Source organism: Podarcis liolepis (genome assembly GCF_965112155.1).
Source record: "Podarcis liolepis genome assembly, chromosome: 10".
NCBI classification, from domain to species: domain Eukaryota; kingdom Metazoa; phylum Chordata; class Lepidosauria; order Squamata; family Lacertidae; genus Podarcis; species Podarcis liolepis.
The window spans coordinates 29,167,164-29,183,184 of NC_139562.1; the positions used below are offsets into that span (position 1 = coordinate 29,167,164).

Below are 16,021 nucleotides of genomic sequence, written 5' to 3' on the forward strand. Positions count from 1 at the left end.
AGGAGGACTAGCTTCTTGGCTTGATAATTGACAGGACCCACCCTTTAGGCAGTATACAGGTTAGGCCCTCTGGACTTTGCACAACTTGTAAGTTGGGCTCAGATGGTGCCTAACTGGGCAGTAGCTGCTTCTGAAAACTTGACTGCTGGAGAGCTCTGAGTGCGTGGAGACACGCTTGCTCGTCTCTAGTCCCAGCACCACCAGGTGCTAATTCTAACTCCTGCCCCCTCCTTTCCTGAATTCAGTTTATCAGGGAGTTTATTTAGCAGACTAGAGGCGACCACATTTCCATGCCACTATCTGGAACCATTGTTGGTGTGTGTGTGTTCAATAACTTTTGGGTTTTCCTTAAAAAAGCTCAACCCTACCCTTGCCTGAATCTTCCTTTGTCAGGGATGGAGAACCAGTGGTCTTCTCTTAATACTATTGGGCTCCAGCTCCTACCAACCCCAGCCAGCATGGCCCAAAGGTCAGGGAACTATGGGAACTGTAGTCCAGCATCTGGAGGGGGGGTGGGCACAGGTTCCATATAAGGCTGCCTACAGAACTCATTCAAAGCACATGTAATTCCCTCAGAAAAATTCTGGGCGCTGCATTTTTGGGAAACTGGAATTCCCAGCAACCCTCAACAAACTCAGAATTCTTTGAGGCAGGGAAATGTGTTTTGAATGTGCCTTAAAGTGAGTACACAGCCAAAGTAAAGGGCCACCACTTTCACAACCAGTGGGCCACCAGTGGCAGGATAGATGCGCATATAACCAGTGACCAGGCCACTCAACAAACTGTGCCTGTAACCACTTAAAAATCACTAAGGAACCAGAACATGAGAGCCCAGGTGAGACTCCAACCCCTCACCCCAAAGCATCAAATGCTATGGAACTGAGGCCCCAGGTACGTGTTCAGGGTCAGTCAATAACCCAGCCTCTCCTGCTTTTATTCTCTGCTGCATCACCCTGCCATCCCCATGCACCCCTCTGGCAGGCATATTTGTCTGTATCTTCTTGCCAAGTGGTAAAGAGAACTTGACCATGCAACAGGATTATCAGGGAAATTTATGGCCCTAGACTAGTCTTCCCCACCCTGGTGTCCTCCAGATGTTCTGAACTGCCGCTCCCATCCGCCCCAGCCAGCATGTGGAACAAGTGCTATGTCCCTGAGATCAGAGGGTACTGTGTGTACTCCGCAAGGTGTGCTTATTTCTGAGGCAAATGGGCGCAAGGAAGCTATGTAAGGCACTAGAGCACCTTACTTCAGCTGGGGGGGGTGAGATCTGAGTTCTCAGCCACATTTGCCCCTTGGGTGACCTTGGGCCACTCACACATACTCACGCCTAACCTGCTGCACAGAGAATAAAGTGAGGTAATCCACATCCACGAATGCCATGCTCAACTCACCAGAGGAAGAAAAATAGTAACAGCCATGTTCACTGGTGCAACTCAGCAAGCCCTCTGGGTTTTGTTTTCTTGTTTCTTGGAATTTTTTTAGTGGTTTTTTTAGATTATCCAGATACTTCTAACCCTATTTTTACAATACATGCAGCTCTAGGCTCTTTTGGGAGGAAGGGCAGGATATAAATTTAATATGCAAACATGTTCTTTTCAATGAAATCTGAGGTTCTCGGATGGGTTCTTCTCTTGTGTGGAATTCCAGCAATTCATATATCCCTGTCTATGAGAAAGAAGCAGAGAGCTGTAGGGATTTGCTTTTTAGCAACTCCCTCAGGCCATTAAGTACCTGGTGTCAATGGAAGGCCCATGTCTTCCATTTTGCTTTGTGGTGTTGGATATCAAGTATATCTGGGGGTGGGGATCTGTAGATATGAAGCCTTTAGACCACGCTGCACCAGGTAGTAACTGCTCTAACTCTCCAACGTCCCATAATGATAATTTTACTATTTATACCCCACACATCTTACTGGGTTGCCCCAGCCACTCTAGCTAGCTTCCAGCATATATAAAAACACAATAAAACATTAAACATTTAAAAACTTCCCTATACAGGATTGCCTTATGACAGCTTGGGGGATGGATAACTCCATACCTTCCAACATTTCTCCAGTGAAAATAGGCACATCTCAAGGAAAAGTGAGACATTGCAGGATCAAATCAGAAACCAGGATGGCTTCTCTAAATTAGGGATGTCCCTGGAAAATAGGGACACTTGGAGGGTCTCTAACTGTAGGTTGATAAGAAAGGGATCAATAGCTGTTGCTGTTTCAGCTAACCACTTTGTGGAGCAGAAGGTTCAAAGGTCCTATAAGTTATCATTACCAGTATCATTAATCTGTACAGTGTACTGGTTAGAGTGCTGGACATGGATCTGGAAGACCAGGGTTCAAATCCCCACTCAACCACAAAGTTCACTGGGTGACCTTGGGCCAGTCATTCATTTATTTACTTATTAAATTTATATTCTGCCTTTCATCCGTGGATCACAAAACCCCCCACAAAAATACATGACATGATGCAAGAGAAACAACAACCCTCCCCCTTAGTTTAAAAGGCCATGGATTGTTGAATTAGCCAAAGCCTAACCTTCATCCCTCCCTCACAGGGTTGCTGTGAGGATAAAACAGGGAGCAGGAGAACTATGTATTCCACGTTGAGCTCCTTGGATGAAAGGTAGAATATAAATGCAATACATACATACATACATACATAGCTATTACAGATACCTTAATCAAACATATTGAGCTTTTCATGATCTGTAAATAACATTAAAAAAAATAGTATTGACTTGATCAGGTATGGCTAACATGTCTCCCTCCAGATGTTGCTGGACTCCCATCAGTCCCATCCAGCATGACCACAGTGATCAGGGATGGTGGAAATTGTAATTTCTAGATGATGCTAATCTAGAGGGCCACAGGTTCCCCATCCTGAAACCTGAGGCTTGACTCTTTTGTTGTGTTTTTGAGTTGCCTGACTGACCCCACTCAGTGAGTCTATCGCTAGTTTAAAATGCAGCAAGGACATTCTTTTCTCAATTCTGACTGAAGCTAGTTTGGCGGGAAACACATCAAATGCAGGATTTCACAAGAAACGAAAGGATAGATATGGATTGTGGCCAAGGTTGTGTGTACACCACTTCCCGAACCACTGGGTGGTGAGTCATTGGCAGTGTGTGCACAACCCACAGCTGGATGGGATTAGTACTCTGAAATCCCAGTGCTGAGAAAAGTATGTACTCCGCTAGTCAGTAGGGATGGGGAGAAATTTGGTTCACTTCTCATTTAAAGGCAAACCTTCCTAATCAGAGCTTTCTGAAACAATCTGAGAACCTAAACACAGCTGTCCTTCAAAATTCGCACTTCTCTGAATTTTGCAGTGCCATTCTCCAGCCAAGAAATGTGTATAAAAATGCACATACTAGCTTACAGTGTGCACAAAAATGCATCTGTTAGTGAAACTAACATTAAAATTGCTTTGCAAAAATGTGTTTGTTAGGAAGAACTACATACAAAAAAAAATGTGTATTTGGAGAAATTCACACTAAAACGCTGGTGAATTTTCACGAGGACTTTGTGGGGGTTTTTGTTGTTGTTTTGTTTTAAATCCAAACTGATATGAAAATTTGGAGAACTGAGCTTACGACTGGAGAAACCGAAATTGAAAGAGTTGCCCACCTTAACTAAACAGACCAAAAAATGGTTTGATGGAGACAGGAAGTTTCTCAACGAGTAGAAGATCCTTTCTCTGTTTTACTGTATTTTTCCACCTGGTCTTGCCCAGCCTCTACCATCTCCTGCTCTACTTTTGAAAGCACAAGGAATGACATAAGCGGCAGGGCTGGGCACTTGGGTGTTCCAGAGCTGATTTTCCCGTCTTCCCTGTCTAGCTGTTGTGATGTGAAGGTTGAATTTAGTTGTTACTCATCTCACTCCAGGCTGGGTGAGGAAGAGAATCTTTTGCAGAGCAAGTAGTTACTCACATCAGCCATTTTCGCAAGAGAGATTTAAATACATTGCTGCATAGGGGAAAACCTACACTTACTACATTGTGCTTTCTGTTTTAACCCTCCTATATATCAGTGAAAGAGTAAGAAGAACCCTCAGAGTGAGGACAATAGGGTAGATGCAGACTTGGATTAAATCAACAGGATTTAAGGCATGATTACTAACTTTCCACGTTCAATTTCAGTGGAGCCTAAGCACAACCTAGCATGTAAAACTCCACTCCCCCTTAAACTCTGCAGCCTAAATTAATATCTCCAGAGCTTTTTAGTTTGTTTTTTAATGTACAAATATAGTTCCTTATATCTATGCTTTAAAACATTGGGGCCATCTGAGATCCACGGCGATATCTCTGTATACTTGTAAGAAAAAGTCAGTCTAGATTGGCAACATTAAATTAGAATAATTACAAACTACACACCTCACCGTTAAAAAACAAAAACAAATTGTGTTTTTTGATAAAGTGTCTATCAATTTAACTGTTTTTAATGGCTCCCTCCTACTTTTTAACCCACTTTAAAAAGATTCGCTCACAAGTGCTGTATTTGAATAGATTTTGATACACTTGTATCCTGTCAATGTGTGCATATTACATATAATCCAAATAAGTATACATTAACCCCCAAACAAGTGATATTGTTGTTGTTTAGTCGTTTAGTCGTGTCCGACTCTTCGTGACCCCATGGACCAGAGCACGCCAGGCACTTCTGTCTTCCACTGTCTCCCGCAGTTTGGTCAGACTCAGGTTTGTAGCTTCGAGAACACCATCCAACCATCTCATTCTCTGCCGTCCCCTTCTCCTTGTGCCCTCAATCTTTCCCAACATCAGGGTCTTTTCCAGGGAGTCTTCTCTTTTCATGAGGCGGCCAAAGTACTGGAGTCTCAGCTTCAGGATCTGTCCTTCCAGTGAGCACTCAGGGCTAATTTCCTTAAGAATGGATGCGTTTGATCTCCTTGCAGTCATAGAATCATAGAATCATAGAGTTGGAATAGACCACAAGGGCCATCGAGTCCAACCCCCTGCCAAGCAGGAAACACCCTCAGAGCACTCCTGACATATGGTTGTCAAGCCTCTGCTTAAAGACCTCCAAAGTAGGAGACTCCACCACACTCCTTGGCAGCAAATACCACTGTCGAACAGCTCTTACTGTCAGGAAGTTCTTCCTAATGTTTAGGTGGAATCTTCTTTCTTGTAGTTTGGATCCATTGCTCCGTGTCCGCTTCTCTGGAGCAGCAGAAAACAACCTTTCTCCCTCCTCTATATGACATCCTTTTATATATTTGAACATGGCTATCATATCACCCCTTAACCTCCTCTTCTCCAGGCTAAACATGCCCAGCTCCCTTAGCCGTTCCTCATAAGGCATTGTTTCCAGACCTTTGACCATTTTGGTTGCCCTCCTCTGGACACGTTCCAGTTTGTCAGTGTCCTTCTTGAACTGTGGTGCCCAGAACTGAATACAGTACTCCAGGTGAGGTCTGACCAGAGCAGAATACAGTGGCACTATTACTTCCCTTGATCTAGATGCTATACTCCTATTGATGCAGCCCAGAATTGCATTGGCTTTTTTAGCTGCCACGTCACACTGTTGGCTCATGTCAAGTTTGTGGTCAACCAAGACTCCTAGATCCTTTTCACATGTACTGCTCTCAAGCCAGGTGTCACCCATCTTGTATTTGTGCCTCTCTCTTTTTTTGCCCAAGTGCAATACTTTACATTTCTCCCTGTTAAAGTTCATCTTGTTTGTTTTGGCCCAGTTCTCTAATCTGTCAATGGTACTCTTAAGAGTCTCCTCCAGCACCATAATTCAAAAGCATCAATTCTTCAGCGATCAGCTTTCTTTATGGTTCAGCTCTCACTTCCATACATCACTACTGGGAAAACCATGGCTTTAACTATACGGACCTTTGTTGGCATGGGATGTCTCTGCAAGTGATATAGTCCTTGCTAAATTCATTGCTACAACAGTTCCTTCTGTTCCCTGGCTGCATGCATACCATACATTTAAAGCACACAGACCCCCAAAAAGAATAATGGGAACTGTAGTTTACCCTCCCTGACAGAGCTACAATTCACAACTTTCTTAACAAACTATGTTTCCCAGTATTCTTCGGAGAGAGGGAATGTACTTGAAATATATGCATGGTGCCTGTATGCACAGCTTCTGTCTCCCTCCCCCTGCCTCAGTTGATGGTTTCCTGTTCTTTCACAGCAGAAAGCATTTCAAGGCCTGCTCCACTCTTCACATCCTCTGGTGCGCTTGGGTCCTTCAGCTAAAGCTGGATCTACTCTGCAGTTGCTTAACATTAAGGGTTTATCTACACACCACAGACAACACTGGTTTAACAGTCACTCCTTCTCCTCAGGAAACCTGGGTAGAAGATTCAGTGAGAGACTTCTAAATTTCTAGATTTCTAGCTGGGTCTTATTATATTTCCCAACACTAGGCAGAATTTTATCAACCTTGATCATGTCCCTCTTTCCTTAATGCCCCCTCCCCAAATTTAAAAGCCCCACATGGATTAAATTCTCCTCATAGATGAGTTGCTCCAGCCCACTGATCAGTTGGATGCCCAGTTCTGCCCCTTCCCAGCTCTTCCAAACCCTTTTTTATTTGTGGCAACCAGAATGTGAACACACCTGTGGGAAAATGATTGCTTGTACATGAGAGCATGAGCAAAGTTCTTATTGTTACAAGGTGATTTCATAGCTAGAAGCATCTTTGGAGCATGAACAGCGCGTGAACAGCTCGTGCTGTCCTATATGATTGGCTAACGTAGCATGGCCTGATCGCTCGCATGGTCTAGTACGAAGGTCTTTATCTGCTGGCTAGAACAAATTGCTTGGCTTGTATTTTTTGTATCTTTCTATTTCACACAATAAAAGCTGTGCTGCATTAGCCCTAGGAGCAGCCATATTTCGGAACCTATCATGGTGTGAGACTGATTTTTCTTTGGATGCCGAGCTGCAACTCGACACACACCAAACATATAAAGTATCTGTATAATAGGGTTGCCATATTTCAAAATGCGACACAATAGGTTTTTTAAGGGTTTGTTTGTTTTTTTTAGTTTTGGCCAAAGTTGTTGAGCTTCTTTGGCAAATTCTCCACAAAAAAATATTTTTTTCTGTTAGTGAATAGTAGAATGGGATGTGAAGGGAGAAATTCAAACTGCAGAGGAATTCCTAGGTTAGCCTATGCAAAATGATCTGGCCACGCTAGGGCCATTAAGAAACAACCCAAGGCCATTTTGAAGAACGGTCCTTCCCCCCCTGTCCTGAGGTGTGAACGGAGACAGGAGATTTGGAAGGTTGCCATGGTAACCGTGTGATGTCAGGAAGACTTGGGGGCCTTTGGCACAACTAAGAAAATGGCAAAACAATATTGGCTGGCTGGCTGAAGGCAGGTGGGGAGAGATGCTTCACTTCTCGAGATGACCATGCTGTAAGATCTGTACTCCCTCTCCATAAATTAAGGGTGTAAATATGTGTCATTAAACCATATTTCTAAAGGCACACCAGTGTTGGGTCACTTTTCTAATAATCACTAGCGTGGAATTCACCTTTTCAGCAGCTGCTGCACCCAGGGTTGACATTTGCATTTCTGTTCTTAGCTATCAAAACCTCATGTTCTCTTACCACCAGCTGAGTTTTCATTAGCACGTGTGTGATGTTGGGAATTTTTGCTCCTATGTACATCATGTAAGGACGTGGGTGGCGCTGTGGGTTAAACCACAGAGCCTAGGACTTGCCGATCAGAAGGTCGGCAGTTCGAATCCCTGCGATGGGGTCAGCTTCCGTTGCTCAGTCCCTGCTCCTGCCAACCTAGCAGTTCGAAATCACGTCAAAGTGCAAGTAGATAAATAGGTACCACTCCAGCGGGAAGGTAAACGGCGTTTCCATGTGCTCCAATGGTTCGCCAGAAGCGGCTTAGTCATGCTGGCCACATGAATCGGAAGCTGTATGCCGGCTCCCTCGGTCAATAAAGCAAGATGAGCGCCGCAACCCCAGAGTTGGTCACGGCTGGACCTAATGGTCAAGGGTCCGTTTACATCATGTAAGTGCTTCTAGAGATAAGTTTATGGTGCAATTGGTGTTCCTTACATATGCAAGCTTCTGAAGTTTCCACATGAAATTCTAGCATATTTTTTTGTCCATTTCATCCAGATTTACCCTGCCTAGGAGTAATCCAATAAGAAATCATCATCATCATCATTATCAAACAAACCAAACCAGCAGCGCTGTTGCCAATGGCCTGATTACAATATTAATCCCCTTTCTATAAACACCCTTATTTATCTCCCTGTCTCCATGTCTGAAGCAACAGGTTTTCAACAAGCCTTCATTTAAAATGTGGAATAGGATGCAAATGAAGTGTTTTAGATCTGTAATTGTCTCAGAAGTGGAAAGTGAGGTGGTTAAGAGAGCAGGTTTAATGTTAAGTTACAAACCGCAGGAATTATTTCCTCTGCTGCGAATGCAGGATTCCCATGGTGGGAAGGAAGGGCCTTGTAAACATTTAAATCCTGGGAGCTTTTGTCTCCTTATCACCCTTTCCGCTGCCTCAGCAACTTCTTCATCAATGTCATAATAATAATAATAATTTGTTCTTTGTACCCCACCCATCAGACTGGCTTGCCCCAGCCATTCTCTTTAACTTTATCCTGGAGTCTCTATGCAAACCCTCTTTGAACTGTGTCACACACCTCAGTATTGCTGAGAGTTCCTCTTCCCCTACCCTTCATTCTGGGTGCAGCCTTGTTCCTGAAAGGAGAAGAACCTGAATTGCATTCCCCCCCCCCCGTGTAAGTGTAACCCTATGACAGACTTAAGTAGTAGGTGGTAGAGGCGGAGCTACATGTCTGAGATTTCCTCTGTTGACAAGTGATGCTGAATAATCTGCCCTTGGAGACAACTGATTTATAGTTCCTCTGTTTTTAGGCTGCAGTGCTTTCTAGGGTCTAAGAATGGGTGACAACCACACGATACATTTAAAACATACTGCTTAAACAGTCATGGACCCGGGGACTGCAGCTCATTGAGGGTGCTGGGCATTGTAGCTCTGTGAGGTCAGCACAGTTGACAAACTACATGATTCCCAGGATTCTTTGGGGGAAGCCATGATTGTTAAAATGGTGCAATAGCGTTTAAGTGTATGGATGTGGTTCTCATCTCAAGGCAAGTTCAAAGGTATACTAGCCACTGGGAATACCCAGCCTTTAGCATGAAGGATTCAGCTGACAGTCTGAAGGAAAGCAGGAAAGCAAGCCAGACTAGAGTGCTAGAGTGGCAACATATGCATTGCCAAAAGAGAGGACATAGATTTGATTGCAATTTTGCATGTGCTAATGTATACATATAGAGATAAATTTAGAACTAATTACTACAATTTAAATAGAAATACAGTATATTTCATCATAATGAGAAAGATGGGATAATCCCCATCCATCTCCATTCAGTCTGTCATACAGCAGTCTGTCTCCATTCAGTCTGTCTCAGCAGCAGTCTAGATTTCTTGCCTTGAAAGACATAGTCATTCAGAAGTATGTGCCAGTGTTTTCATACATTCAAGTTGCGGGAGATGGAGAAAACCTGAAATGCATACAGAAACATTGGAATTACCATATTTTTTGTGTATAAGACTAGGTTTTTTTCCTTAAAAATAATGACCAAAATTGGGGGGGGGCGTCTTATACACGGATAGATCTTCCCCCATTTTCTTAAAACGGAGCCCCCAAAAATAGGGGGTGTCTTATACATGGGAGTGTCTTATAGATGGAAACATACGGTACTTTCATCTGGATCACTGCAATCCTCCTTAATTAGGACAATCCCCTCCCCCTCAGCACCTCCTAATTATTTTCTTTACTTTTTTAACCAATTGACGACAATTTAGAGTAAACAATTTCCTTAATTTTTGGAGTATAAACACCCCCCAGTACTTATTTCTCTTTGGCCACAAAGTGCAGCCAGTAGCTCCCTCTTTTGGCAAACTGGTATGGCACTGGCATAGAGAGTCAAATGCCTGGGTCTGGCAGCCACCCAGTGCCTGGTTCAGGACCCCTGGTGCATTAGGGTCATCCAGTCTAACATTCTGTAGCATTATAATCTTCCATTTTGTTTTATGGGTGTTTTGGGTCAGGGGTTTTGTGCTAAATGCTCCGATTTTTTTCAGGGATACTTTCCCTTGTTATACGCAACCAACAACAGAAATCATAATCCAACATGCCCCTCTATCTTTCTGAAACTCCTGGGCAGGCAAAGGCAGCAACATTCTAGCAGAAATCAGAATTCTTTTCATGAAGTATATGGCATGAAAAAGAGAAGAAGATTAAATGTGAGAGACAGAATAATAAGGCTAAGGGCTGTAGTCCGTAAAGTAGTTGTTAGCACTGCATGGCCAGCGAAACTTTCCTCCTCTCTTTTCTTCACGTGTGTCCCCTAAAGCCCATTCTCAAGGTTACCCCAATTCTCCAGAGCAGATTTGGGTGGTTGCATGGGGAGAAGAGAGGAAGGAAAAGTTTCATTGTGCAAGCAGAAATCTTTGTGCCAGCAGAATCACTTCATGGAGCGCTGTCCTATGTTCAGTCATGTAAAAATAATTCTGGACATTCTAAGCAGGTACAGTGGTACCTCGGGTTAAGTACTTAATTCATTCCAGAGGTCTGTTCTTAACCTGAAACTGTTCTTAACCTGAAGCACCATTTTAGCTAATGGGGCCTCCTGCTGCTGCCGCGCCGCTGGAGCACGATTTCTGTTCTCATCCTGAAGCAAAGTTCTTAACCCGAGGTACTATTTCAGGGTTAGCGGAGTCTGTAACCTGAAGCGTATGTAACCTGAGGTACCACTGCAGTTGATAGAGTTAATGGATTTGGAAATGGAAGTGCTACTCAGTTGTGAAGTTCACCAGAGGACCTTAGGCCAGCCATTCTCTTTTCCAGGGAAGGATTAAACGGGATCTCCAACATATATGCTGCTCACAACTCCTCAATAAAATGACCTGGTACAATTGTGATAAAAAACGCAACAGAGATGCAGACAAGCTTTTCCTACTGTCCAACACTGATGTGTTTGAAAATCTCAAAGTATAAAAGCCCAGTGCTTTTTTTTCCTAAAAAAATAATTGTTTAGGGGTATTCTCATTTTCCTACTCATACTGAAATCCTGCCCCTCAATGAGGCCAAACTTAGATTCACAAAATGTTTAGGGCTATGCGTACCCCTGCGTCCCTCCAGAAAAAAAGCACTGTAAAAGCCTAATAAACACAGTATTTCTTTTAGCCAGAGTGTTCTGCCTTATTGTACAAAACAGGCGGCAGATAAAATAAGTGTGTCCTGATATCGAAGACAAGTTTGTCAGTATCTATTACTTTGAAAGAACTTTCTTCTGATTTCTCCCTCTGCAGCCACAAATGAAGAACGTGCTAAAAGATAGAGCATTAATGTATAGTTTGTTTCTTTGACTCTTGTTTTTTGCTGCCTCTTCCTAGAGCCCAAGAAACAGCAGAATACTTGACAGAAGACTTGCTCCAGGTGAGGCGTGGGTCTGATCAGTGGGCATGTGCTTGCCTGTACCTGCAGGCATGGAGAGAAAGAGTCCCTTGTCTTCATGTGTAATTTATTTGCTCTCTGCTTATGCCTGAGTCACAGGACAGTTTTGCTCTGGGTTTTTACCCACTCCCTGAAGAATGATCCAGATGTTCCAGTGGGAGAGGTGACTTTTAAGCTTCAAAGAGCAACAAACGTTACTGTTAGAGTGGGTCCCAGGAGATCTCAACAACTCAGAGCAAGGGGCAGATTTGAAAGCCGCTAGCGCAACTAATCAGACCCATTTGCAAAAGAATGGTTTCATGTACACACAGGCACACACACACACCCCTATTCTGTACCACAAAATCTGCACTTCTATGATATTTCTAATGTCTGTAGTACTAAGCCTATGAGATAAAAGCAGGCTGCTAATAGACAGTAAGTTATGTAGAAGAAAGTATTCCACAGCAAACATATTCTTGCCTATTTGTGCTTCAATTTATTCAATTGGGGTGCATTCTGCAGCATGATGCCATAACTAGCCCAGGGTTGCAGGAGTTATTAGAGCGAAACCAGGTCATGGAATCTGATTGCATCTCTCTCCATAGAATGTTAAGAGTTGCAAAGAGCCATCAAGTCCAACTCATGGCAGAATCATGTGGCCTTGACAGGTGCCAACACATCCATCTACTCCTTAAAGATCTCAAGCAAATGAGAGCCCACCACCAGTTAATCTAATATTTGAGGAGTCGCATAATTCAGAGTTCCCAGGAGCTGCCTTATACTGAGTCAAGCCTTTAGTCCATCTAGATGAGTACTGTCTACCCTGACTGCCAGTGGCTCTCCAGGGATTCAGGCAGGAGCTTTTCCCAGCCCTGCTGGGAGACACCCAGGATTGAACCTTAGACCTTCTGCATGCAAGGCAGATACTCTCTGAATGTGCCACTGTCCTTCTCCAGGCATAATTGACAAGGTGTGTTATAGAAGACTAGAGATGGACAACTGAGAGACAGAAGAGCTGAATAGACAGGAATGGATGAAAGAATGGTGTGGTGCAGAACAACTCAGCTCTTTAAGTCCATTGGCAAACATTGACCCTTAATCTGAAGATCTAAACACATCATTTACTTGGGCACTCAAGCTTCCTCTTTCATTCTTGATCTGCACACATGTTCCTATAAATGTGTGTATAGATTGTCTCTGTTTACTTAAATTAATTGTGTAGTCTTTATGGGCTGCAAAACCTCTGTGACTTTGACAGTTCACCTGTAAGCAACCTCAGGGTGGGGTGCATACCATTGACAGGTCAATGGGTGGTAGCCAACCAATTTTTACTCAAAGCAGACTGTTAACATTAGTTCCATTCATTTCAGTGTGTCTACCCTGCCTAAAAGTCGGTTGAATACCACCCTTTCTGTTTTCAAATATCTTTACATTGTTGAGAGCCAGAAAAACTGAGAAATCAGAAACCCAAATGTTGTCCCTAATGCCAAAATCTGCATGGAATCTTGTGGAAGATGAACAGAACAAGACGCTTCCCTCTGTGGTGTTGCAGGAGATCTTGGAAGGAGAGAGACACTCTCAAACAGGGACAGATGCAGTGAGGGAATCTTTCCCCTCATTTTCTTTCACTCTCCTTTTTTCCAGATTGAACAGAGGATTGAACCAGCCAAGCGTGCTGCTCACAATGTCCAGAAGAGGCTCCTGGCTTGTCTCCAAGGCCAATATGGGGCAGACATGGACAAACGGGTGGTAAGAGTGTTTGCCTCTCTTCTTTCAGCGTCAAGTAAACCAATGGTTATATGGGAGTTCAGTGGTTGGCATATTTTTCTTCTTCCTTAAAAGTGGCTTAGGGTCATAGCACAGAGGAAGAGGGTCTAACCCAGGAATAGGCAACCAATAGCCCATCAGATGTCCTGGACTACAACTCCCATCAACCCCAGTTTGGCCACAAGGGTCAGGGATGATGGAAGCTGCAGTCCAGCAACGTTTGGAAGGCATCAGGTTGTCTTCCCTTGGTCTCTGGGTTGTGTTCACATTACTGCCTCCAAGCAGTGAAGTCCCCCCCCCCCAGCCCCTGGTGCATTTCACAGCTCTTCACATCAGCACAACTTCATTAGTGTCAGATTCATTTCTGTTTGTGTACACACCAAGAGTCATTTTGGATAACGTTGTGTGAACACAGATTTAAAAACCCGCACTGGAAACTCAGTGAATGCACAGTAAAGGGTGTATGAACACAGCCCTTAATCTTTGCCCTGGGCCAGTTCCCCAATACAAATTCCTCTTTCTGCTGCTCGTAGCTGCTTTGAATGGTGGGGATTTTGGATTGTGACTGCAGCACAGGGGCAAAGAGTAAGATCCTCCTGTCCACAGTACTACTGCCTCTGCCCTGACCCTAATTACCTTCTATGGCTGTTTTATATGAAAAAGAAAGAAAGACATTGAGATTTCTAATCACAGACCTCCAAGTTTATTTAGACCTAGCAGTCTCTCTTGGGAATCTCCCAAAGGTTCATTCTGCTATCTTGATTCAAAATGGTATCCAGTTGTACCCAAACAGAGATGAAAACCTGCCCTTGATTTCAGGAACTATCTAACAGAAATTGGTTGCCATGTCTTAAGAGGTGTTTGAATGCATAGTGAATGGACAGGCAACTTTCCAATATACCGTATTTTTTGCACCATAACACTCACTTTTTTCCTCCTAGAAAGTAAGGGGAAATGTCTGTGCATGTTATGGAGGGAATGCCTACGGGTGGCATGCCTACGGATTTTCCTCCTCTAAAAACTACGTACGTGTTATGGTCGGGTGCGTGTTATAGAGCGAAAAATACGGTCCACACACTAGGGGCTGAATGCGCACGTGGGTTGATTTTAAAAACCCCTGCAGATCTAATTCAGCCTGCTCTGTAAGATTTTGTCTTTCATAGGAGGGGATCTAAACAGGCTTCCTTGATCTGTTCCAGGGCTGGGCATAAAATTTAATCTCTACAGGTATATCCTGATTGTTGGACGTTGTGTAACTTTCTGTTGATAACTGGCACTAAGTAACAACACATCCTATGATCTGTCATCTTTGGCTAGTGTTCCCTTTGTGGGTTTCGTAACATGTGTGCTTGTGCTCAGATATTTTTGTGGGGGTGGGGGCAGAGGGGTAGCAGCTCAGGCAAGACAGCCCTGTTTTTCCTTTCCACAATCATCTGCTTGCTTGCGTTTGCTCTGGACTAAATCCCTAGTACAGTGGTACTTTGCTTCTCGAACTTAATCCATTCCGGGAGTCCGTTCAACTGCCTAAACCGTTCACAACCAAGGCGCAGCTTCAAATTGGCTGCAGGAGCTTCTTGCACTCAAGAGGAAGCCGCGTCGGATGCTCGGCTTCCAGAAAATGTTTGCAAACCGGAACACTTACTTCCGGGTTTGCGGCATTCGGGAGCTGATTCATTCGGCATCTAAGCCGTTCGGGAACCAAGGTACCATTGTACAACCCTCCAGAAAGGAACATGCAGGTGTATGAGCAGGCAGTGACAGCTGCTGTTCCTTCCGCACTGTGCCTGCCCTTACTGAGTTTCAGGCCTTGGCAAGTGTCTGGTACTGCCAACAACTGACACTAAACCTGTCTGTATCTCATCAAAGTAGTAGACATACATAGGATTGCCCTATTTCAAGAAGTGAAAATCTGGACACGAAACTTGCTGAGCTTTTCCAGCTGTTTTTAGTGAAATTTGCCAAAATTCGCAATTTGCGCCTGGACGCTGTTTCTGATGTCCAGTATTTGTTCTGCTGCTGCTCCCCAGTTACTGGAGCTTTTAAAATTTTGTTCCAAATTTGCATCATAGTACCACTGTGCCCACGTTGATAATAGGCAACTTGCTATTTCCCCCCTCCTAATTGCTTTCAATTGGCATTAAAGCAAGCTACTTAGCATCCCAAGTTTTCTCCACCTTCCAAACAATATAGTGCACCCAATATTTGAACGTTCCACTAAAGCAGTTTGTATTTTTTTTCTTAATTGGTTTTTAGTTAGGTAAATAATGTGTTCTACCTGCTCCCATACCTGCATTTCAAGAATATTTTCATATTTTGTTTAAACTCTGTTTTCCTTTAAATTGGTCTTTAAATTTCCATCTCTTCCAAGTACATTTTTCTTGACAACGAAACGGACCAGGCTACAAACTACTTGATCTGGTCTAGCTAATTTCACCACCCCATTTACTTGTATGGGACATGGGGTAACTGCTGCAATTATGAATTATGAATTATATATTGGCAGATGTTGGAGAGCTTCACTCTGTTTCAGGAGAAGGCTGTGTATTTATCTTGTTTGCTCATTGCATCTTCTCACTTTCCAATTCTTTCTGCAGAAAAAATTGCCTTTGATGGCGCTATCGATGACCATGGCAGAAAGCTTCAAAGAGCTAGACACTGATTCCAGCCTTGGGTAAGAATCAGTGTGTTGTATAGATTAAGCTGTACACAAACTGTTGATCTGTAGAACATAAGCAAGCAACATATATCCCAAGTTGCTCACAGGAAGGA

General features: G+C 43.5%; 1 protein-coding gene across 3 annotated transcripts in view; it reads left to right on the forward strand.

The window, feature by feature from the left end:
• The window catches only part of SH3BP1 (SH3 domain binding protein 1), a 36,724-nt gene that overhangs the window by 620 nt on the left and 20,083 nt on the right, over positions 1-16,021 (forward strand). For all 3 annotated transcript variants that reach the window (XM_083462456.1, XM_083462457.1, XM_083462458.1), the window contains exons 3-5: positions 11,443-11,485; positions 13,130-13,234; positions 15,847-15,923. In XM_083462456.1, coding sequence (XP_083318582.1) covers positions 11,443-11,485; positions 13,130-13,234; positions 15,847-15,923 — 225 coding nt within the window. The remainder of the gene's footprint in view (positions 1-11,442; positions 11,486-13,129; positions 13,235-15,846; positions 15,924-16,021) is intronic.